General features: G+C 45.3%; 2 protein-coding genes and 1 non-coding gene across 3 annotated transcripts in view; 2 read left to right on the top strand and 1 right to left on the bottom strand.

The window, feature by feature from the left end:
* NEK4 (NIMA related kinase 4) overlaps nt 1-20,054 on the top strand; it is a 32,859-nt gene extending 12,805 nt beyond the window's left edge. Inside the window, exons 8-16 of the mRNA XM_049776178.1 lie at nt 2,703-2,852; nt 4,562-4,711; nt 6,132-6,201; nt 8,031-8,143; nt 9,850-9,938; nt 13,164-13,369; nt 15,451-15,584; nt 19,413-19,670; nt 19,872-20,054. Coding sequence (XP_049632135.1) covers nt 2,703-2,852; nt 4,562-4,711; nt 6,132-6,201; nt 8,031-8,143; nt 9,850-9,938; nt 13,164-13,369; nt 15,451-15,584; nt 19,413-19,505 — 1,005 coding nt within the window. The 3' untranslated portion in view covers nt 19,506-19,670; nt 19,872-20,054. The remainder of the gene's footprint in view (nt 1-2,702; nt 2,853-4,561; nt 4,712-6,131; nt 6,202-8,030; nt 8,144-9,849; nt 9,939-13,163; nt 13,370-15,450; nt 15,585-19,412; nt 19,671-19,871) is intronic.
* On the top strand, nt 1,558-1,661 carry LOC126015220 (U6 spliceosomal RNA). Its single transcript, XR_007498107.1, has one exon. It is a non-coding gene; the product is annotated as a U6 spliceosomal RNA (small nuclear RNA).
* Nucleotides 20,055-21,868: 1,814 nt separating the features above from the next.
* Nucleotides 21,869-23,498, bottom strand: SPCS1 (signal peptidase complex subunit 1). The gene is made up of 4 exons (XM_049776221.1): nt 23,270-23,498; nt 22,862-22,921; nt 22,558-22,644; nt 21,869-22,128 (listed from the first exon to the last, which is right to left on the bottom strand). Exons 1-4 carry the CDS (start codon nt 23,303-23,305, stop codon nt 22,003-22,005), a joined length of 309 nt encoding a protein of 102 aa, XP_049632178.1. The 5' UTR covers nt 23,306-23,498; the 3' UTR covers nt 21,869-22,002.
* Nucleotides 23,499-24,725: the final 1,227 nt, after the last annotated feature.

Genomic DNA, 24,725 nt, shown 5'->3' with positions numbered 1-24,725 from the left:
GGGACACCGGGGGATCGAACCGTGGTCCGTCCAAGGCTAGCTCAGGCAAGGCAGGCACCTTACCTTTAGCGCCACCGCCCAGCCCCATGATCTAAATTTTTAAGGACTTATAAATATAATATTATTTTTTTCATTAGTTAATTTATTATTTTGGTCTTATTTTGGGCCACACCTGGTGGTGCTCAGAGGTTCCTCCTGGCTTCATGCTCAGAAATTGCTCCTGGCTCGGGGGACCATATGGTCTGCCAGGGATTGAATCTGGGTTCATCCTGGGTCAGCCACATGCAAGGCATATATTCTACTGCTATGCTACCACTATGGCCCCAAGGACTTATATATTTTAAGTTTTTTAGTTTTATATATATTTTAAATATTTATATATTTTAAGTTTTTCAGTTTTATATATATGTGTATATATATATATATAAAACAAAACCCAAAAAATAAATGTAAAAGTTTATTTTGTTAATTAAAAAAATTATTTTGGCGGCCTGGAGAGATAGCACAGCGGCGTTTGTCTTGCAAGCAGCCGATCCAGGACCAAAGATGGTTGGTTCGAATCTTGGTGTCCCATATGGTCCCCCGAGCCTGCCAGGAGCTATTTCTGAGCAGACAGCCAGGAGTAACCCCTGAGCAATGCCGGGTATGGCCCAAAAACCAAAAAAAAAAAAAAAATATATTTTTTGGGGCTGGAGAGATAGTCTGAAGGTAAGGCGTTTGCCTTTCATGCAGAAGGTCGTTGGTTCAAATCCTGGCATCCCATTTGGTCCCCCGTACCTGCCAGGAGCGATTTCTGAGCGTGGAGCCAGGAGTAACCCCTGAGTGCTGCCGGGTGTGACCCAAAAACCAACAATTTGGGGCCACACTGGCAGTGCTCAGGTTTCCTCCAGCTCTGTGCTCAGGAATTACTTCTGGCAGCTTGGAGGACTACATAGGGTAACAGGATCAAATTTTAGTTAACCTCATGCAGAGCTCTCTTTACTATTGCTCTGGCCCTTGCTTTTATATTTGCATGCATTAGCAAATTAATAAGCTATTTATATTACTATTGAAAACAATTAGGATATATTTTTTTAGTGTTCAGTATGTGTTAAACATAGTCCTAACTACTTCAGACGCCATTATAGGTCATGGAGTGTTGCATTTTACTGACTTCAGGAAACTGAAGGTCAGGGAGATTTAGTTTTTCAGAAATGACTGTTCTGAATTCAGACTTAGTGCTTTTTTCATTGTGTTTCTTATGGCCAAGCCAAACAATTGATTTTTATTTGTACAGTAACTGTTTTATAGTGGATTTAGTTTACATATTTTATCATTTTTCAAAAACGTATTGTTATTAAAATGTTTAAAAAATTGAGTGTCGGGCCCGGATAGATAGCACAGCGGTGTTTGCCTTGCAAGCAGCCGATCCAGGACCAAAGGTGTTTGGTTCGAATCCCGGTGTCCCATATGGTCCCCCGTGCCTGCCAGGAGCTATTTCTGAGCAGACAGCCAGGAGTAACCCCTGAGCACCGCCGGGTGTGGCCCAAAAACCAAAAAAAAAAAAATTGAGTGTCTGTGTTTGCTTCGGCAGCACATATACTAAAATTGGGACGATACAGAGATTAGCATGGCCCCTGCGCAAGGATGACACGCAAATTCATGAAGCGTTCCATATTTTTAAAAAAAAAAAGAAAAAAATTGAGTGTCTGGGGCCTGAATGATAGCATAGTGGTAGGGCGTTTGTCTTGCACACGGCTGACCCAGAACAGACCTGGGTTTGATCTCTGGTGTTCCATATGGTCCCCCAAGCCAGGAGTGATTTCTGAGCATCTGTTCTATATGAAAACATTGCCATAAGATTATTATCTCTTCCTGTTGTCCACCTTCTACCTTCCAGGTGGGGCGTGGTTGAGAGCCTAATAAATAGTTGGGGAGCGAGGTGCTCGGGGTCTTTTGGGACAGTTTATTAGCTGGCTCTAGTTTTTTGGAGCTGGTAGTAGGCTGACAAAGGACTCTGCATCCGACCTTCTTACCTTTTACCCTCCGGTCTGTGTGGATTATTTGCTGCGGATAAATATTACCAAGATATCTTCCCCCTCCAAGGGGATAGGGGAATGGAAATTAATTTCTCATTCTGGGAGCTCGATCCATCGATAATCAGTCAAGGAGTAAATGGGACCCAACAAATGTCAATGGGTGTGGGCCCCCCCCCCAATTGAGTGTCACTAGTTTCAGTTTAATAACAATCTGAGGTTTTGTTTTGTTGTTTGTTTGTTTGTTTGTTTTTTGTCACACCTGACCTTGCTTGGGGAGTTACCCAGGTTCCAGTCTCAGGAATCACTCCTAGCCATCCTTAGAGGATCTTATGGGATGCCAAGGATCAAACACATGGCCAGCCATGTGCAAGGCAATTTGAGTAATTTAATGAAAATAAATTTATTTGAATAAAGGGGGAAAAATGCCAGAATTTGTGGGTAATTTTGCTGTTGCCTGCCAACACTGCAGATAAGCATTTATGTATTTAAAAGCAGCATAATTTTATGGGTGAGCATGGGATATTTGTCCTTTTGAAAGTTCAAAATGTCATTTCAGGGCCAGAGATGTGGCTAAGAGGTAAAGTCTGTGCCTCATCTATGTCAGAACCTGGGTTTCATCTCCGAAACTGCAGAATTGAACATTTTACTATGATGTTGTCTGACTCGTTTTATTATTTTTCTAAGGATCAAGATGCTGGCAAATGTATTACAGAGAAGCAGGGCGGAATCCACCCAGGCTTACAGCCACACCGCTCCGGCTCTGAACCTTCTTTGTCTCGGCAGCGACGGCAGAAGAAACGAGAAGAGACTGAGCACAGTGGGGAAAAGGGAGAGGTTGGTGAAGTTGCTGTGCTCCTGCTTGGGAACCAGACTTCAGGGCATTTGGCCTCGATTTTAAGTGACTAACAGTTGCCAGAAAAGGCATGTAAGAAATGCAGGGAATATTTAGGGCCTGAGCGATAGCACAGCAGTAGGGCGTATGCGGCCAACCCTGGACGGACCGGTTCAATTCCTGGCATCACATATGGTCCCCCCAGCCTGCCAGGAGTGATTTTTGAGCGTAGAGCCAGGAGTAACCTGAGCACCGCTGGGTGTGACCCAAAACCAAAGTAAAAAAATAGTGCTGTTTTGGGGATGGAGTAGTAGCACAGTGGTAAGACATTTATTTGCCTTGCACGTGGCTGACCTAGGATGGATACGGGTTCAATTCCTGGTATTCCATATGGTCCCCTGAGCCTGCCAAGAGCGATTTCTGAGTGCAGAGCCAGGAGTAACTCCTGAGTGACCCTGGGTGTAGCCCAAAAACCAAAAAAAAAAAAAAAAAAAAGGCAGGGAACATTTGAAGAAGGATGACAATGGTACGATGCCAAATACTAGTTGTCAAATGTCCTTGAGATAGACTCAATGTAAGTGTTCTATCTTATTCTCCATCTTCCATCTAGCCATGGTGGATGGATCATTTTGAGAGTCACAGGGAACAGATTGACGAGTGCCAGAAACTGATCTCTCCTGGGTCATGTTGATGAGCAGTTTCTCGTCTTCTGTATAACGTCATTGCCACTTCATTACTTTTGTTTGTTTTGTTTTGTTTTGTGATTTTGTTTTAATCAAGCAAATTAACCGATATGTTCACATTAGTTAATATATCTATAAACTCACTAATACAAATTAAAGAAATTTAACCGAGTAAAAGAAGCATTTTAATCATTGAAAAGTACAAATCTACAATTACAAAGTCAAAGTAGTTTTTTTTTTTTTTTTTTTTTTTTTGGTTTTTGGGCCACACTCGGTGACGCTCAGGGTTTACTCCTGGCTATGCACTCAGAAATTGCTCCTGGCTTGTGGGACCATATGGGATGCCAGCGAATCAAACCGTGGTTAGCCACATGCAAGGCAAACACCCTATCACTTGCAACACCACTCTGGCCCCACGAAGTCAAAGTACTTTGAAATATAATTGTCCATGCATTAGTAGGATACAGAAGATATTATTTATGTATTTATGTATGCATGTATGTATGTCCTTATTTTTGTTGTTTTTTTTTTTTTGGGGGGGGGTTTACATCCGGTAGTGCTCAGGTTACTCCTGGCTCTGCGCTCAAAAGTTGCTCCTGGTTCAGGGAACCATATGGGATGTTGGGGATCTAACCTGCGTCTTCCTGGATCAGCTGCATGAAAGCCAAATGCCCTACCACTTACCATTCATTTTTTGTGAAGTTTCTTTCCTTAAAAATGCAGTTTTATTTTTGTTTTTGGGTCATACCCTGCAGCGCTCATGGCTCCATGCTCAGAAATCATTCCTGGCAGGCTCGGGGACCATATGGATGCCAGGATTCGAACCACCAACCTTCTGCATGCAAGGCAAATGCCTTACCTCCATGCTATCTCTCCAGCCCCCAAAATGCAGTTTTTATTTTTATTTATTTTTTGAGAGAGCAAATCACTGAGAAATCCACAGGAGACTTAGCAATGAGGTAACTTTGGGAGCAACTATATCTGAAACTAATTTTCCCTTGCCTGCTCTTTTAAAAAATATTTTAAAGTTCCAAGAGGCTCTTCCTCGACTTTTGCCTTCTCTTCCTACTGCTGGAAAAGTGGACGTCACATCAGCACAGACGGACGCTGAGAAGCAGATTCCGGTGGCCTCTGGGCCTATGAGCTGTTACAGAAGCACTGAGGTCTCTTCATCAAAGGTAGGTGGACGTGTACTTGGATTTATTTTGGGGCTGCATGCAGCAGTGGTTGGGGGCCAGCTCTGAGCTTGGGGGACCATGAAGTGCAAAGGAAGCCTTGAGCCCATTTAGTTATCTCTCCTGCCCTGGATTTAAATAAAATAAAATTATTTTTTAATTTTAATTATTATTTAAATAAAAAAATTAAATTGTTTAAAATAAAAACAATTCACAAAGTTGTTTGGTTGTAAAATACCATACATACCATCAAATTTTATATTTAAGTAACTTTTCATGCTTTTTTTTTTTTTTTGGTTTTTGGGCCACACCCGTTTGACGCTCAGGGGTTACTCCTGGCTATGTGCTCAGAAATCGCCCCTGGCTTGTGGGGACCATATGGGACGCCGGGGGATCGAACCGCGGTCCTTCCTTGGCTAGCGCTTGCAAGGCAGACACCTTACCTCCAGCGCCACCTACCCGGCCCCAACTTTTCATGCTTTTAGCCAAATACTGGGAAGGACAGTTTTATGATCCTTAGAGATTTTGACATGTGTTGTATATGAAAATATTTCCGTAAGATTATCCTTTGTCTGTTGTCCCACCCTGACCCTCCAGGTGGGGGCGCTGTTGAGAGCCAGATAAATAGCTTAGGTTCCTGGCGTTGGGGGTCTTTTGCCAGAGTTGGCTGGCTGGCTCCAGGTGTTTTGGAACTAGCAGCAGGCTGACAAAGGACTCTCCTCACTCAACCTTTTACCCTTAACCCTCCTGTATGTGTGGATTATTTGCTGCTGATAAATAGTACCAAGATCAACCTCCAAAGAGGGGACAAAGGAATGGGAACCAATTTCTCATTCTGGGAGCTCCTTGCGGATACTCAAACAATCAATAAAGGTGTAAACAGGACCCAACAAATGGGGCAACAAATGGCCTGGAACAGGTGAACCTGGACCCTCAATAACTGTACAGATTTTTTTTTTTTTTTTTTGGTTTTTGGGTCACACCCGGCGGTGTTCAGGGGTTACTCCTGGCTGTCTGCTCAGAAATAGCTCCTGGCAGGCATGGAGGACCATATGGGACACTGGGATTCGAACCAACCACCTTTGGTCCTGGATCGGCTGCTTGCAAGGCAAACACCGCTGTGCTATCTCTCCAGGCCCAACTGTACAGATTTTAATATTTCAGGGATGATCACTCTCTTTAAGGAGGCCAAGTAGATTCTGAGGTTGGGAAAAGAAAAATTCCTCCCTTTTCCCTTCTGAAAATAAGTACTTCCCAGACATGTAGGCTGTGATTTTTTTTTTTCCCTACTACATAGGCTGCTTTCATGTAAACACTTCTTTCAAGGCCCACATCTTTCCTTAGTGCTGGATGTTTTGCATTAAATGCAGAGGTTATAAGAGTAATGAATAGATCTGGAATAAGGCAGACTTTCTTTAAAAAGGATCATCGACCATTATCAGCCAGAGAGAGGAGGAGACTGAAGCAGTCACAAGAAGACACACACCCCTCAGGTAAAGCTGCTTTATTTCCTTCCTCTTTTGGTGATTGATATTATTCACAGATGTTGTCTCTGGGATCTGAAAATCAACAAGCATTAATAGACCATTTGGGAAACTGACTTGGCAGCTGTTTTGAAAATTCAGGCTTTTGAAAAACCAGCACAGAATATTGGAACTTGAACTTGTATTATTAGAGAAAGAGGTTATTAAAAGAGCTGAAGAGGGACCCTGATTCAATTCCCGGCATCCCATATGGTTCCCTGAGCCTGCCAGGGGTGATTTCTGAGTGCAGAGCCAGAAGTAACTCCTGAGCTCTGCCAAGTGTGGCCCAGAAACAAACAAACAGAAAAAGCTGAAGAGCAATGGGGAGAATACTCAAATGGAAGGTCACATGCCTAACATGTGGGAGACCCTTTGTTGGATTCCTGGTATCCCTGGGGATTGCACTGGTGGCCCTTGAGCACCAGAGCACCTAACTATCAGGCACTGAGCGTTGTAGGGAGTAGTGGTAAGGGCCAGAGAAATCAGAAGGCAGGTAGGGCATTTGCCTTGATGCAGCCAACCTGGGTCCAATGCCTTTGCACCGCAAATGGTTCCCTGAATCTTCCAGGAGTGATTTCTGAGCACAGAGACAGGAGAAACCTCTGATCATTGCCAGGTATGCCCGTCTCTACAAAATAAAGGTGACCAAGGGGGCCGGAGCGATAGCACAGATGTAGGGCATTTGCCTTGCATGCAGCCTACCCAGGATGGACCTGTTTCGATCCCCCCCACCTTGTATCCCATATAATCATATGTAATTAATTCAGTAATATGGTGAACATTGTTTTTTTTTTTTTTAGTTTTTGGGCCACACCCGGTAACGCTCAGGGGTTACTCCTGGCTATGTGCTCAGAAGTTGCTCCTGGCTTGGGGGACCATATGGGACACAGGGGGATCGAACCGCGATCCGTCCAAGGCTAGCGCAGGCAAGGCAGGCACCTTACCTTTAGCGCCACCGCCCGGCCCCATTGTTTTTTTTTTTTTTTTTTGGTTCACACCCGGCAGTGCTCAGGGGTTCCTCCTGGCTCTATGCTCAGAAATCGCTCCTGGCAGGCTTGGGGGACCATATGAGATGCCGGGATTCGAACCACCATCCTTCTGCATGAAAGGCAAATGCCTTATCTCCATACTATTTCTCCGGCCCAATGGTGAACATTTTTGTGGCCTCTCATTTCCTGCTTATGGTTACTCTCCAAAGTAGGCAACATTATTTCTGCTTGGCAGCCGAAGAAACTGAGGCTCAGGGAGGTTAAATAGTTGGTCTAAGATCACACTGTTGATAGGTGAAGTGAGGTGTCAGTTGTCAGAGTGTGTTCAATCAGGCCTCAAGCTTCAAAGCCAGGACACTGGAGAGACGTGGGTCTGGAAGCAAACGTCGATGCAGGAAATTATCCACACATGCTAAAGAGGGTCAAACGGGTTCAGGAGTTCCAACACATAAGCCTTCCGATTCTAAGGAGCAGGAAGCTCAGTGGGAAGTCAGAAAACACAAGAGAGTTTTTTCTCTGAGAACCGGGCTATTTATTAGGAAGAATCAGACCACACCCTGAGGTGGAGATTAAGTGGTCTAAGCACCAATCCTAGATACTATGTTCTAAGATGTTTCCAACCAATGAGTCCCAAGGTATAGACTGATTAGGACAGCATCCAATTAATCCCACAAGAGTGAGCGAGACTGTCCTGTTTGAGTTACTTCTAATCTGGCCCCTTGCAAATTGAGATCTCTTCCATGCCCCTTACAGAACTATCTTCCATTGAGACAATACACTGCAAACAACCACTGGTGTTCACTCTTTCAGGCCCTTCAATGAGGAGAAGAGCTTCTCTGAGTGCAGCAGGGTCAGAGACCCCCCGAGAGGAAGGAGAGCCCAACCCTTCGCAGAGGCTGACTTCCGACCAAAGCCTCGCTCAGGTACCTGATCGGGGATTGGAAGCCATGTCTGTATCCAGTGAGCCCAATGCAGTGACCCTCAGGAATACCATCTCCGTTGACTTCTGAAACAGTGCTGGTCTAACACATAACTCGTACTTTGGATAAGGAAAATCACTGGTCAGTCAAAATGAAAGGGATTATAGTTACTTTACTAAGGGATTTTATTTTTATAGCACAAACATTAAGCACAATGTTCTTTCCATTTTTAGCCAAATTTATTCTCTTCCCTAGATAGTCTTTAAAACAAGACTCCACGAGGCTGTGGAGAGAGCCAAAGGCTGGAGCGCATGCTTTGTGCACAGGAGCCCTGCAGTAAGCATTCCTTGAGCACAGCTGGACATTGTCCAACCAACCACCAATAAACAAGATTTCCAGTGGCCTGAGGAGTAGTACAGTGGGGAGCTTGCCTACAGTTTGATTTCCAGTGGCCCATATGGTCCCCTGAGCCCTCCAGAGTTATTCCTGAGCACAGAGCCAGGAATGACCCCGGAGAACTGCTGGGTGTGACCCAGAAACAAATGAAAACAACAACAAGAACAATATATATATATATATATATATATATATATATATATATATATATATATATACACATACATACATACATACATATATATATATATATATATATATATATATATATATATATGCCAGGCATATCTGGCAATGATCCCTGGCATCCTGTATGGTCCCTCAGCACCACCAGGAGTAATTCCTGAGTACAGAATCAGGACTGTGAGTCCAGGAGTGTTAGCACCACTGAGTGTGAAACAAAAACAAAATTATTCAGTGATAAGGCCCAGAAAGATAGCACTTTCCTGGCATGTGGCTGACCGATTTGCCCCAGCTCTACATGTAATTTCCAAGTACCTGGTTCTGCACTCAGGAATTATTCCTGGCAGTGCTCAGAGGACTATATGGAGGGCTAAAGATCGAACCTGGGTTGTTTGTATGCAAGGCATGCACCCTGCCAACTGAATCATCTCTTCAGCTCCTCACAATGGCATTATTTTTAGTTTAAAATGACAATACTGTGGCCAGAGAAGGAGTATTGCAAGTAGGGTGTTTGCCTTGTACATGATCAATCTGGGTTCGGTCCCCATTACATAAATTCCCTGAGCACTCTGTGTATAGAAAGCCGAAACCAACAAATAAAATTAAAATGCCAGTATTCCTGGGCTAGAGAAATAGTAGAGTGGGGAGGGCAACTATTTTGCACAAGGCCAACATGAGTTCTATCCCCAGAACAATATAGAGTTCCTCTGAGCCCTACCAGAAATAATCCCTGATTACTGAGTCAGGATTAAGTCTTGAGCACTGGTAGGTGTGGGGTCTACCTCATTCCCCCTTCCAAATAGCCAGTATTCCTTATAGTGTCCAACTCCCTCTGCCTGAGATTTGGAAAAGACCAGGACTTTTCATGTACTCACCTCTGGGAAGTCAATAACATAGCTGAGACTTTCAAAGGCCATGTAAAATTTCACCTTGAAGTTCCTCAAACTTCACTTATGAACATATTGGTGTCCGTGGGAGTCATTGGGCAAAGTAGCTTCACTCCTTCTAGCCGTTCATGTCTCCTGATGAGTTGGATGCAGTTTATCCATGTTTAGAACTTGTATTTGAGAAAGCTTTGTGTATGACATTCTGACTGTCATGTGGAAATTTGTCTTCGCCAAAATTATTAGGAAATAAAGCCCTCTCACGGTATCTCTGAGGACGAGTTAAGTTCTTCTACAAGTTCAACAGATAAATCGGATGGAGATTCCAGGGAAGGGTAAGCTCCTTTTCCTTCCTCCATTCACAAGTTACATTTCTTTAAATTAACCCTAAATCTGCATTTATAGTAGTATACCAGAACTAGAGTGCTGTCACTGATGATGGTATAGATGCTTTTTTGGGTAAATGCTAGAACTAAAATTGTCTAAGAAGGAACCTGTGGGTAGAGTGGGTGGAATTCTAACATTTTTTTGGGGTTTTGGTTTTTGGGTCACACCCAGCAATGATCAGGGGTCACTTCTGGCTCTACGCTCAGAAATTGCTCCTGGCAGGCTCAGAAATCGCTCCTGGCAGGCTCGGGGACCATATGGAATGCTGGGATTCAAAACACTGTCCTTCTGCATGCAAGGCAAACGCCCCACCTCCATGCTATCTCTGCTATCTCATGCTATCCATATCCACCCTGAGTGGGTGGAATTCTTGCCTTGTACACAGTAAACCTGAGATTGATATCCTACATCACATATGATCCCCCAAGACTACCAGAAATAATTTTAGCGCAGAGCCAGGAGTAGCTCCTGACTACCACTGGGTGTGGCTCTAAATTAAAAATAAAATACCTAAATATCTAAAAATATCTAGTGAATAAACCTGACTTTCATTAACAATTTTTTTTAATTTGCTTTTATTTTGGGGCCGTGCCTGGTAGTGCTCAGGAATGATTCCTAGCTCTGCTCAAGGATCACCCTAGTAGAGCTAGGGGGACCTTAGGTGGTGCTGGAGACTGAACCCACATTGGCTGGCTACAAGTCAAACATCATACCCACAGCGCTATCTCTCCAGCACCGTCATTCAGAATTTTATAATTTTTTTTTTTTTTTTTTGGCTTTTGGGTCACATCCGGCAGCACTCAAGGGTTACTCCTGGCTCTATGCTCAGAAATCGCTCTTGGCAGGCTCAGGGGACCATATAGGGTGCCGGGATATGAACCACCATCCTTCTGTGTCTAAGGCAAACACTTTACCACTGTGCTATCTCTCCTACTGCTGTGCTATCTCTGGCCCCTAGAATTTTTTTTAGATCTTTTTTTATGGGGGGTCACACCTGGTGGTGCTCAGGGGTTACTCCTGGCTCTGCACTCAGAAATCGCTCCTGGCAGGCATGGGGGACCATATGGAATGCTGGGATTCAAACCACCATCTGTCCTGGGTCTGCTGTTTGCAAGGCAAACAAACGCCCTACCGCTGTGATATCTCTCCAGCCCTTGCTCTTGTGAATTCTAATTATATATACATTATAGATTGCTTAAAGTTGTCTCCCAGCTCACTGATGGTGTTCATTATGGATCTTTGTTCTTTTTCAGTTTCCCTAGAGCATATTATTTTGCCCTTTATTTCTTTCCTTTAGAGATTTGGGTCTCTCTCTCTCTTTTTTTGGGGGGTCACATTTGGCAGCGCTCAGCGGTTACTCGTGGCTCTACACTCAGAAATTGCCCCTGGCAGGTTCAGGGGACCATATGGGATGTCGGGACTTGAATCACCGTCCCTCTGCATGCAAGGCAAATGCTTTCTTACCTCCTTGCTATCTCTCCGGCCCCCTTTGTTAACTACTCTTTATTTTTATTTTTGTGCCATACCCAGTAGTGCTCAGGGCTTTTCTCCTTGCTCTGTGCTCAGGGATCACTCCCAGCAGGGATCGAGGAACCATATGGTGGTGCTTGGGTTCAAAGCTGGATTGGGTTGTATGCAGGGGAGATATCTTACCCTTTGTATATTGCTTCAGCCCTATTAACTATTCATGAAGCTCTGTAGTTAGATATAGTTTAAGTTACTTAGAAATAGTTGAGAATTTGGGGCCAGAGAGATAGCACAGTGGTAGGACATTTGCCTTGCACGCAGCTGATTCAGGACAATGGTGGTTCAAATCCCAGCATCCCATATGGTACCCTGGGTCTGCTAGGTGCGATTTCTTTTTTTTTTTTTTGGGGGGGGGCCCACACCCGGCGGTGCTCAGGGGTTACTCCTGGCTGTCTGTTCAGAAATAGCTCCTGGCAGGCACGGGGGGCCATATGGGACACTGGGATTCGAACCAACCACCTTTGGTCCTGGATTGGCTGCTTGCAAGGCAAACGCCGCTGTGTTATCTCTCCAGGCCCTAGGTGCGATTTCTGAGCACAGAGCCAGGAGTAACCCTTGAGTGCCGGCGGGTGTGATCCAAAAACAAAAAAATATATAAAGAGTTGAATTAATTTTATCAAAATGTTTTATTTTTGGCCCAAACCTGGCAGTGATGGAGATTACTCACGGTTGCTAATAGAAGTGCTTGATTCTGATAACCACTTAGGGACCACGTGGTTTCAGGAATCAAACCCAGATCTCCAGTATATGTAGGATGTGCTCAGTTCATTGAACTCTCTCTAACCTGAGTCAGGCTTTCTTTTCCTTTCTTTATTTGGCAGTACCAGGAATGATACTCAGAGCCTTCCACATGCAGGGCCAAGTACTACTGAGCTGCATCCCCCTGTCCTCGTGCAGATTTCATGCACAGAATCTGGATTTCTTCTTTCAGACATGCTCCAAGCTTCTGTTCTCAGTTTCCAGTAGCAGTGGTTGTTGCAAACTACATCCTTGGGTTTTGTGGTTAAAAAGATGATTGTACTTTTAAAAAAATTATTTGGGGGGTCACACCCGGCAGCGCTTAGGGGTTACTCCTGGCTCTGTACTCAGAAATCACCCCTAGCAGGCTTGGGTGACCATATGGGATGCTGGGTTTCAAACCGAGGCCCGTCCTGTGTTGGCTGCGTGCAAGGCAAACGCTCCGGTCTCAGTGCTGTACTTTTTTAAATTTTGGTTTCCACATTTTTCAATGCTCAGTGGTTACTCCTGGCTCTGCACTCAGAAATTACTCCTACTGTTGTCCGTTGTCCATTACTCCTACTGTTATACAGCGGGTCATGTGGAGTACCAGGAATTGAACCCAGGTTGGCCACATGCAAGGCAACCTCCTTACCTGTTGTACTATTGATGTGGTTGTCCTTCTAGTAATCTAAAGGGTATTAACTTTGTTCTAGACCTTGCCTGCAGGTTTTGTATATTCTTCACTCCATTCATATGTTTGATTTTGTTATTTGTGGAAGGGCTTGTCTGTCTGTTGGGGTTTATATGGCTCTTTGAAAGAATAGTTTCCCTAAGGAACATTTCAAATCTAAATTTTCAATAAAATTTTTTTCTTGAAATCCATCAAATAACAAAGTGTTTCCAACATCCTCCCCCTCCCGCCCCAGGAAAAGTCATACTAGTGAAATGAGTGACTTGGTACAATTGATGACTCAGACCCTAAAACTGGACTCCAGAGAGAGCTGTGAAGAGCTGCCAATGTCAGATCCAGTGTCTGAATTTAAACTTCACCGGAAGTATCGGGACACACTGATACTGCATGGCAAAGTTGCAGAAGAGACAGAGGAGCTTCACTTGAAAGAACTACCTTCAGGTGACTGTCAGTTCTTTTCAGTGTACTGGAGAAAATACTTTTATCTCCCATAATGTCAAAGCATGAGACGAATGCTTAATTGCTTTTTCTCTGCTTAAATAGCTACAAAAAAGGGCCCGGAGAGATAGCACAGCAGCGTTTGCCTTGCAAGCAGCCGATCCAGGACCAAAGGTGGTTGGTTCGAATCCCGGTGTCCCATATGGTCCCCCGTGCCTGCCAGGAGCTATTTCTGAGCAGACAGCCAGAAGTGTAACCCCTGAGCACTGCCGGGTGTGGCCCAAAAACCAAAAAAAAACCAAAAAAAAACAAAAAAAAACAAAAAATAGCTACAAAAAAGGTCTATGTTTTTTTCATCAAACAGTTGTGCTCCTGAAAATATGCATTAAAATTGATTTTTAAAAAATAAGTGAGAACAGGGCCAGAGCGAGAGTACAGCAGAGAGGGTACTTGCCTTTCACATATTCGATTTCCGGCATTCCATATGGTCTTAAAGCACCTCTCGAACGGGGCCGGAGAGATAGCATGGAGGTAGTGCTTTGCCTTGCTGCAGAAGGTCAGTGGTTCGAATCCAGGCATCCCCTATGGTCACCTGAACCTGCCAGGAGTGATTTCTGAGCATAGAGCCAGGAGTAACCCCTGAGCACTGCCGGGTGTGACCCAAAAACCAAAAACAAAAGAAAAAAAAAGCACCTCCAGAAGTAACTCCTGAGTGCAGAGCCAGGAGTAACCCCTGAGCATCACCAGGTGTGGCCCCCGACCCTCCCCCCCCAAAATAAAAGTGAAAACAGGAGCTGGTCTGACAGTACAGCAGGTAGGGTGCTTGCTTTGTACATGGCTAAACCAGGTTCAGTCCCTGGTATTTCATATGATCCTCTGAGAACTTCCAAGAGTGATTCCTGAGTATGAAGCCATGGGTAACTAAGTCCTGAGCATCATTGGGTATGGTCCAAAGAGCCTCCCCCACCAAAAAAAAAAAAAGTAAAAACAAATATATGTTTGAAATTTTTTGCTGATTTTTCTCAAAATAGTTGTAATTGTTAGATTTAGGAAATGGTAAGAAGACATGAAGTATAGCCTCACATAATTTTTTTGGCTCTTTCTCGTGGTGCTTGGGGTACGCAGAGTGTGAGCAAAATATAGGCCTCACATGCAGTGCTTATGCATTAGCCCTTTGAAATATCTCTTCAGCCCCATGATCTACATTAAAAATTTTACTTTGGCATACTAGAGCCTAATATAGGCCTAGAGCCAGTATAAATGAAGAGCCTAATATAAATGAACCAAACCTAAAACCTAATGTAAGTGAAGCATGTTCTCTGCCACTGAACTATATAGCCTTGAGTCCCATATCACATTGTTTAGGGAGGAGGAGGAGGGTGGCCTTATCTAGCTGTTCTAGGGGCTTATTCCTGACTCTGTGCTTCTTGGTTGGGCTCAGGGAATCATATATATGGTGCCAGTGATCAAACCTGAGTTAACTGTGCCTTAATTCCTGTACTATCTTCAGCCCTTCCCATAAAGTATGTTTGTTATTTTGTGGCCACACCTAGTGGTGCTTAGGGGTTCCATGCAGTGCTGAGGTGGAACCTACAAACCATGATCTCCTTTGTGCTATCTCTATAGTCCTCATATAGCTTTTTGTTTTGTTTTGTTTTTGGGTCACACCCAATGGCACTTGGGTTACTCCTGGCTCTGCACTCAGAAGTCAATCCTGGCAGGCTTGGGGGACCATATGGGATGCCAGAATCAAACAACCATCCATCCTGGTTTGGCCGTGTGTTAGGGTGAATGCTCTACTGCTGTGCTATCCCTCTGGTCCAGCTTTTTATTTTTTGTTTTGTTTGTTTTTGGGCACACCCACCAGTAGGGCTAACTCCAGTTATGCATTCAGGGATCATACCTGGTTGCTAGGGGGCCTTATGGGATATTGAAGATTGAACCCAGGTTGGCAGCCTGCAAGGCAAACTCCCTACCCACTGTGCTGTCACTCTAGCCCCAGCCCTAGCATTTTTGATTCTTTAAAAGGCAAGTAAGTCATTAAACTTGATGCAATTTTTCATATCTTTGCAATTGTTTTCTAGCTATCACGCCAGGTTCTGAAAAGATCCGAAGAATAGTTGAAGTCTTGAGAGCTGATGTAATTCAAGGCCTGGGAATTCAGCTCTTAGAGCAGGTCTATGATCTGTTGGAAGAGGAGGATGAATTGGAGAGAGAGGTGAGTTTCCTGATTTCTGTGTCAACAACTGCTTAAGCTACAGAGATTTTATTTAACAGCCTTCTGAACTTCAATTTTCAGAATATGATTTACCCATTTAAAATGTACAGTGGTTTTTTAATATGGTCACAGTTGTATAGATATAACCACAATCAGTGGTAGCACATGTAATTAAAACCCCATATTCCTTGGCAATCCCTTCCCACTGTCTCCCAAGTCCTCCATCTGTAAGCAACCACTAATATCTCTGTCTCTAGGTTTCCCTATTTCTGGACATTTCATTTAAACGGAATCCTATAAAATATGTAATCTTGTGCAACTGACTTATTTCACTTAGCATAGTGTTTTCAGGAGTCTGTTTTGTGTACCATTTATTTAACTTCTTTATATGGCCAGATAATATTTCATTATATTACTGTACCACATAAAGGACATTTAGGTCATTCCCACATTTTTTTTTTTTTTTTTGGTTTTTGGGTCACACCCATTTGACGCTCAGGGGTTACTCCTGGCTATGCGCTCAGAAATCGCTCCTGGCTTGGGGGGATCATATGGGATGCCGGGGGATCTAACCGCGGTCCGTCCTACGCTAGCGCTTGCAAGGCAGACACCTTACCTCTAGCGCCACCTCTCCGGCCCTCATTCCCACTTTTGGGCTATTATGCTCACATCTGTCGTGAACGTTCTTTACTGTTTTTGTGTGAATGTATGCTTTCACTTTTCTTGCTTATGTGGGAGTTGAAATTACTGAATCGTATGAGTTTCTCTGCCAGACTGTTCCTAGTGGCTGGATACTTTTAGAATTCCTGCTAGTAATGTGCAAGGGTTCTAATTTATCCACAACCTTCTACTAAAAAAAGTTTGTGTCATTTTTATTATAGCCATCCTAGTAGGTGTGAAATGGTATCTCAAAGGTTTGATATGTTTTTCTTTAACGGAAAACAATGATACTCATCTTTCAGGTGTTTATTGGCTATGTGTCTTGTGTGTGTGTGTGTGTGTGTGTGTGTGTGTGTTCATTTTGGTTTTGAGGATCATTCCTGGTGGGCTTGGAGAACCATACAGGGTGTCAGGGATCGAAATTGGGTCAGCTACATACAAGACCTGATTTGCTGTACTTTATTTCTGGCCCTTGTGTGTCTTTTTTTCTTTTCTTTTTTCTATTTGGTTTTTGGGCCATACCTGGCAGCACTCAGGAGTTACTCCTGGCTCTGCACTCAGAAATTACTCCTAGCAGCCTCTGGGGATCATATGGGGACCATATGGAATGCTGGGGATTGAGTCCAGGTCAGCTGCATACAAGGATGCAAGGCAAATGCCCTACCCCATCGCTTCGGCCCCTAAAAGCCTCATTTTCTTTTTTGTTTGGGTCACACCTGCAACACTCAGGGGTTACTCCTGGCTTTGTGCTCAGAAATCGCTCCTGGCAGGCTCAGTGGGGGACCACATGTATTGTGGGATTTGAACCGGGTCTGTCCAGGATTCCGGATCCAAAATAATTACCATTTTTTGGGGCCGGAGCGGTGGCACAGCGGTAGGGCGTTGTCTTGCACGCAGCTGGCCTAGGACAGACCACGGTTCGATTCCCATATGGTCCAAGTCAGGAACAATATGTGAGCGCATAGCTAGGAGTAACCCCTGAGCGTCACCAGGTGTGGCCCCAAAACCAAAAAAAATTTATCATTTTTGGGGGGACTGGAGTGATTGGACAGCAGGTAGGGCATTTCCTTGTACAGTCAAATGCGAACTGGGTTCATTAAGTTCCTGGCAACCCTGAGCCTGTCAGATTGACCCCAAAACAAACAAAAATGATCATTTCCTTGTTTTTTTGTTTTTGGTTTTTCGGGCCACACCCGTTTCATGCTCAGGGGTTACTCCTGGCTAAGCGCTCAGAAATCGCTGGGGGGGACCAGCGGGACTCCGGGGGATCGAACCGCGGTCCTTCCTTGGCTAGCACTTGCAAGGCAGACATCTTACCTCTAGCGCCACCTCGCTGATCCCTCATTTCCTTGTTGAGTAGTTACTTTTATATTCTAAGTATAAGTCTTTTATTAGATACATGATTTGCAAGCTGGTTTTTTTTTTTTTTTTTTTTTTTTTTTTTTTGGTTTTTGGGCCACACCCGGTAACGCTCAGGGGTTACTCCTGGCTATGTGCTCAGAAGTCGCTCCTGGCTTGGGGGACCATATGGGACACCGGGGGATCGAACCGCGGTCCGTCCAAGGCTAGCGCAGGCAAGGCAGGCACCTTACCTCTTGCGCCACCGCCCGGCCCCGCAAGCTGGTTTTTTTCCCTATTTTGTGCTGACTTTTGTACATTGTTTGCAGCAAAAAGGTTTTAATTTTGTTAATGTCTATGAGCCAGAGCACTAGCACAGCAGGGAGAGCGCTTGCCTAGCACACTGTTAGTTGACTTGGGTTCTATGGGGACCACATATGGTAGGTCCCCTGAGCCTTGGTAGGAGTGGTTCCTGAGTACCACCACGTGTGACCCCCCTCCCCCAGCCTCCCTTTCCCAGGTTTCTTACATGTTAAAGATAAACAAGAAAAGTGAAAGCATATGTTCACACAAACCAACCCTACCCGCTGTGCTATCACTCCAACCCTTGTTACTCACGCTTTTTGACGTCATGTCAAGGCTTTGCCTAACCTTGAGATCATGGCAGTGTATTGCTAGATTTCTTTCTAGAGTTTATCTTAAACTGCAACAGGTGTGGTGGGCCCCTTAAACAAAATAGTGCTCAAGGGTTTCTTCCCTTCTTGGTGCTTGAGAGTTGCTTCGGGCAGTGGTAGCAGACCGTGTGTGGAACTGAGTTTTATGCATGCAGAACTTGTGCTCGCGTTCAAATCAGAAATCAGCATCTTAGATATAATACAGTTTTTGACATTGAATTCCCTGAGGGGAAAGGGAGTTAGTTTTATTAGCTTTTATTAATTTTATCAACGATGGGCTGGATTATTTTAGCAATGTCTTCTGTTCCCCTTTCCCTGTCCCCATGATGTTTTATATTACTTTTGGGTTTGTCCAAAGCTGCTTTAGTTCAAACGTCATGACTCCTGACTTTATCTTTCCCAGAATTCATTCAGCTGACTAGGTTTCTTTTTGACACTCCCCATTATTTTTGGGAAAAAAATTTTTTTTTCATGGTGGGGGCGGTTTGGGCCTACGTCAGTTCTTGCTCAGTTTATTCCTGACTGCACTACGGGTTCACCCCTGGTGTTGTGCAAGGAACCATATGTGGTTGTCACAGGCAAGGAAAGGGCCCTACCTGGTGTACTGTCTATGTGGCTCCAGCTGAGAAGGATTTTTAATATCACTCAATTGTTTTCAACAATGATCTGGGAACTTTTTTTTTTTTTTGGTTTTTGGGCCACACCCTGTGCCGCTCAGGGGTTACTCCTGGCTATGCGCTCAGAAGTTGCTCCTGGCTTCTTGGGGGACCATATGGGACACCGGGGGATCGAACCACGGTCCGTCCTAGGCTAGCACAGGCAAGGCAGGCACCTTACCTCCAGCGCCACCGCCCGGCCCCGATCTGGGAACTTTTATTAAAGTAAAATTTATTTACTAGTAAATAAAATTACTAATTCTAATAGAATTACTGACTTTAAGGGCTCCATATAGTAGTATTCTTTGGTATATATTTTGCAGATGTTTCATTATTGCCTGTTCATTATTAAGTTATGATTTTTGTATCTGTAACATTATAAACAAGTATTAGTATTTTTCCATATTGTGTTCACTGTGGTATCACATTATAAAAGTTCTTACAAGATCACAGAAATATCTTTTCTGCTTTATACTGATTTCTTTCTTTTTCCTAAATAGGTACGTTTACGGGATCATATGGGTGAAAAGTATACGACTTACAGTGTGAAAGCTCGCCAGTTGAAATTTTTTGAAGAAAATGTGAATTTTTGAGAACTTATTCTGCCGGAACTAAAGACCTATTTTCAAAAGGGTTTTGCTAAACAAAATAGACCCAGAACAATATCTGGAGGCCAGCTATTCAGAGTATACAGAAAAATCTGAAGCAAGCCTACAAAAGGAGAAAACTTTGGCATTTTATTCACTGTATAAGAAAAGGTCTGGGGCCGGAGAGATAGCATGGAGGTAAGGCGTTTGCCTTTTATGCAGGAGGTCATCGGTTCGAATCCCGGCGCCCCATATGGTCCCCTGTGCCTGCCAGGAGCAATTTCTGAGCCTGGAGCCAGAAATAACCCCTGAGCACTGCCGGGTGTGACCCAAAAACCACAAAAAAAAAAAAAAAAAAAAAAAAAAGAAAAGGTCTGTTATAAGACACTTGTTTGATTTACTGCATACCGAGCCTTAAAGATCAACCTAGTAGCTAAAACTTTTTTAAAGTACTGTTCAGCGTGAACACAGGGCCACAAAACAGATTGGAAGTTTTATATCATACCACAGTGATAAAACAATAAACACTATTGACAGTGAAACTTTTTGTAAATAGTTTTAGGTAGTAATCGATACTTTATTTTTTTAAGAAGCCAATTCATGATTCTGAGTATATTTAGAAACTATATTTGAGCAATTAAATTCCCTTTATACCGACAGACATTTAACATTTTGTTTTCAAATTGGAACTTCATTTGGCAATTACAAGACTTAAATATTTTTGGCTTTGTGAACCAATGTTTTCTAAGTACTATATATATTGTTTTGTTTTGGGGCCACACCAGGCTGCATTCAGGGATTACTCTTGGCTCTGTACTCGAAAATTGTTCCTGGCAGGCTCTGGGAACCAAATGGGATTGAACTCGGGCTCATCCTGGTTGGCAGCATGTGTGGCAAAAGCCCTACCATTGTGCTACCATTCTGGCCCCACTATATATATATATATATATTTTTTTTTTTTTTTTTTGCACTTTTTTTTTTAGGTTTTCTTCAGCAAAAAACATTTCTTAAAACACCAGTTCCAGGTCAGAATATTACACTGAGTAGGGCACTTGTCTTACACACGACCTGTTTTAGATCTCTGCACCTATCTGGTTCCTCAAGTACCACCCATGTGATCAGAGATCAAAACCAGGAGTAAGCCCTGAGCATCATCAAACGTGGCCCTGAAAGCAACACCTCTCCCCTCCCCCCAGAAACTTCCTTCTCCAACTAAGCAGTTTTAAAGTCCAGATTCTTTGTTCTGTTAAACGTCTATCTCTAGATGTTTGTCTTCTCAAATAGCAAGATGGTGGTTATCTTTCTACTTTTAAAAATGTGATTATAACTCACATATTTGATCAGCTGTTTAATATGGGTAATGCCCATCTAAGAAATAAAATTTTTATTTAAAAAAGTAGTTATGTTTAACTTCTGTATAAAGGGATCTAAGAATGACTATTGGGCTGACCAAGGAAATTAATTGATGGGCTAGAGTATGCAGCTTTGCATGTATGACCCTCCCTCCCCGGTTTACTGTCCACTCACACAAAGTCTCAGCTGCTGGGGGTGACTGGAGTTAGTGTGTGGTCCTCTGAGTACCACCAGGTGTGTTCCCAAAACTGGAAATAAAAGTGATTATTGTTCAGAATGCTCTACATAAGAAAAAATATGTAACCTTGTTTTTTTGGCACAAGAACCAAAAAACTTGCCTTCTATATCATACCCGTATAAAATGTGATGTTCTCTTTTCTCAGTCACTTAAATTATTTAGATCTTGTTTTTACTTTTTACCAGGAGCTTTCACAGAACCTGGGGAATAATAGTGAATAAAATACTCTCTCCCCTTTACAGTGTTCATTCCCTGCTTCCTGAGATCTATTTTCATCCTGTTAGGTTTGTAGAACTTGGCTATAAAACCATCTAGTTCCAGTGCTTAGTGGGGGCAAAATTTTGGCAATAGGTTGGCCTTTTGTGAACTTCAATGATTGAGCTATTAAACACTACACATTTTTTTGTTTTTGGACCATACCATGCAGTGCTTAGGGGATTACACATGGCCTCAGTAATTCAGGAATTACTCCTAGTGGTGCTCAGGGGATCATATATAGAGTCAGGCTTTGAAGCCAGGTTGGTTGGATGCAAAGCAACAGCCTGATCTGATTTGGTTAATTTCTCTTTGGTTTCCACTTTCCACTTTTGTGTTTTTATGTGCTACATCTGGCAGAGCTCAGAGGTTACTCCTGTTTCGGCACTCAGAAAACACTTCTGGCGTGAAGTGTGGGTGGGACCATTTGGAATGATGGGGATCGAACCCAGTGATTGTGTGGCCCATAACTAAGCAAACCAACCAAAACGAATTAGAAGTGAACTACCAGGAGAGCAAATCCTTACTGAGTTGTGCCACAAGAACATCAAGAGGTGGTTTTTAATTCATGCTTTGGGTATGAAAGCAATTTATTTCACTTCAGGCAACAAAAGCAGGTGTGACAGCAAACCTGAATCATAAGAGCCCTATCAACCATCAATTATTTTTAGCATGCCTCTTAACTTTTCTTTCCCCCGGTTTCTTGTCCTCTGTGCAAGAGTCTTGAACTGGTAGCCACTTTAGGGGGTGCCGGCGGTAAATGGGCCACGGAGGAAGCGTCAGCTGGGTCAGGAGAGAGATAAGCATCAGTTACAGCCAGTAAAAAGTTAAGAGCCAGTTCTCAAGTAGCACCAATGCTGAAGGGAAAACAACAAAAGTGCCATATCTATGAAAATGGCCACCACCTAGGCAAGAGACTTGTAAGCGATGGGCACAATCTTTGAATTCTACAGAGGCTGGGCTGTCTCAATTCAAACAACGGTTAAGAGGGAGTAAAATGCGACCTGAGAGCCAGCTTACTGCCGGACGCATCTGCAAAAAGAAAAAGGCTCGCTCCCCCAATGCCAGCCAGAGGGAAAAACACCGTGGACTGGAAAGGGATAAAAAAGAAACGAGGAGTGAGGGTTTCACTGCTAGATCCAACGAGAAGGCACACGCCTAGTTAACCCGTTAGGTGTCAACCGTCGCCATCCAAACGCCCACCGGTCTTACCAAGCACGAAAAGGCAAATCCAGCCATCACTATGTAGACCGTCCACCCGAACTGCTCCGCCACGTACCCGTAGATAAATCCCACTATCTAGAGATAAAATAGAATAGTTTAGGGGCGTGTGATGTGTGATGTGATGTGTGTGTGTGTGTGTATGTGCTAGCTTCTGGCCTCTAGTGTGTGGCTATCTAGAGATAAAATAGAATAGGGGCGTGTGATGTGTGATGTGATGTGATGTGTGTGTGTGTGTGCCCAATACTTATTGCAGAAAAAAGTGTGTGTGTGTGTGTGTGTGCCCTATACTTACTGCAGAAAAAAGAATGATGCCCTGAAACATCTGTTCAGCCAGCTTCTGGCCTTTGTAATCCTGGAGGAAAACAAAGAAACAAAAAGCTGGGAGTAGGCTCCATCACGAGAGATACACGCCCCGCATCTTGGGCCCCCCAAATCTGGGACTGAGCAGAGCCCAGCGTCCCCCCAGGTTGCAGCCCACCCAGCCAGCCACCTCCCAGGACGGTGCAAACACTCCAAACCACCCGAGTATCCCGGGGCCCCGAAGCTGGCTCCAGAAGCAGAGACAGAGGCGGGGGAGGCGGACGTCGGGGCCCGGGGAGGCGGAGCTGCCATCTGGGCTTGGGGCGGCCCCAGCCAGCCCCCCGAGCCAAACCGGGGAGAAGGGTTCGGGGCAGAGGGAGCTCGGGCCCCGAGCCGTCACCATTTGCGTGGGGAGCGAGCTCAGGTGCTCCAGCATGTCGTCCTCGGGCTCGGGGCCGGGGCCGTGCGACGGGCAGCGGGGCGCCGACAGTCTCGGACTGGGCAGCCGCAGCGGGGACCGAGCCTGGTCGCAGGAGGCGGGACCCGGAAGCGCGCCCGCCCTGAGCCCGAGCCCGACCCCGGAAGCGGAAGCGCGCGCCGCCTGCGCCCCGCCCACCGCCCACGCCGCCGCGAGGTCCCGGATGATCTTGTGGCAGACCGTGCAGCGGCGGCGCCTGGCGCGCGACTTGGAGGGCGGCGGCGGGGACACCGGGGTCACCCAAAAGGAGGCATTGCGCGCTCGGGAGGCGTTCGCCGGCAGCGCTGCGGGCGTGTCGGGAGCCGCCGCCTCGGCTCCCAGTCCCACCCGGCCGGACGCGACTGCACCCGCCGCGGGCGTCAGGCGTGGCGTCGGCCCGTCTCCATGGCGACGCCGCGCCTCGACACGCGCGCGCTCCCGCGCCAGGACCCCGGCGCGCCTCGGGGCTGCCCGGCGGCGCCTGATCCGCGCAGGCGCCGTAGGCCTCGGGCGCGAATCGGCCACCGTAGGGCGCGTGCGCGTGCGCGGGCGCTGAGCTGGCGGGACGAGCTGGCGGGCGGGACGAGCTGGCGGGCGGGCGGGCGGGGCTGCTGCTGCCACTCGGCCCGGCTGCAGGTGAGTGCGCTGCGCCCGTGCACGACGCCCGCCCGCCCGCACGCACCGAGACCCCGGGAGCCCCGGAGCGGGGGCTGTCTCGCTCTCTGGCTCTCTCGGTGTCTCTGTCTCTGTCCTCTCTCCTCTATCTCTGTGTCTCTCTCTCTGTCTCTCTGTCGCTGTGTCTCTATCTCTGTGTCTCCTCTCTTCTCTCTGTCTCTGTTTTTGTGTCTCCTCTCTTCTGTCTCTTCTCTCTCCTCTTTGTCTCTCTCTGTTCTCTCTGTCTCTGTGCTTCTCTCCTCTCTTCTCTCAGTCCTGTGTGTCTTTCCTCCCTGTCTCTGTGTCTCCTCTCTTCTCTCTGTGTCTCTTCTCTCTGTCTCTCCTCTCTCCTCTCTCTTCTCTCTCTCCTCTGTCTCTGTGCCTCTCCCCTCTCTTCTGTCTCTCTCTTCTCTGTGTCTCTGTCCTCTCTCCTCTGTCTCTGTGTCTCTGTTTTTGTGTCTCCCTCCTCTCCGTCTCTGTGTCTCTCCTCTCTCTTTGTCTTTCTCTGTCTCTCTGTCGCTGTGTCTCTGTCTTTGTGTCTCCTCTCTTTTCTCTGTCTCTGTTTTTGTGTCTCCTCTCCTCTCTCTCTTTTCTCTGTTTCTGTGTCTCTCCTCTCTCCTCTTTGTCTCTCTCTGTCTCTCTACTCTGTTCTCTCTGTCTCTGTGTTTCTCTCCTCTCTTCTCTCTGTCTCTCTGTCCTGTGTGTCTTTCCTCCTGTCTCTGTGTCTCCCTTCTTTCTGTTTCTG

The sequence above is a fragment of the Suncus etruscus genome, chromosome 7, assembly GCF_024139225.1.
Source record: "Suncus etruscus isolate mSunEtr1 chromosome 7, mSunEtr1.pri.cur, whole genome shotgun sequence".
NCBI classification, from domain to species: domain Eukaryota; kingdom Metazoa; phylum Chordata; class Mammalia; order Eulipotyphla; family Soricidae; genus Suncus; species Suncus etruscus.
This window is presented reverse-complemented; position numbering and strand designations above follow the sequence as displayed.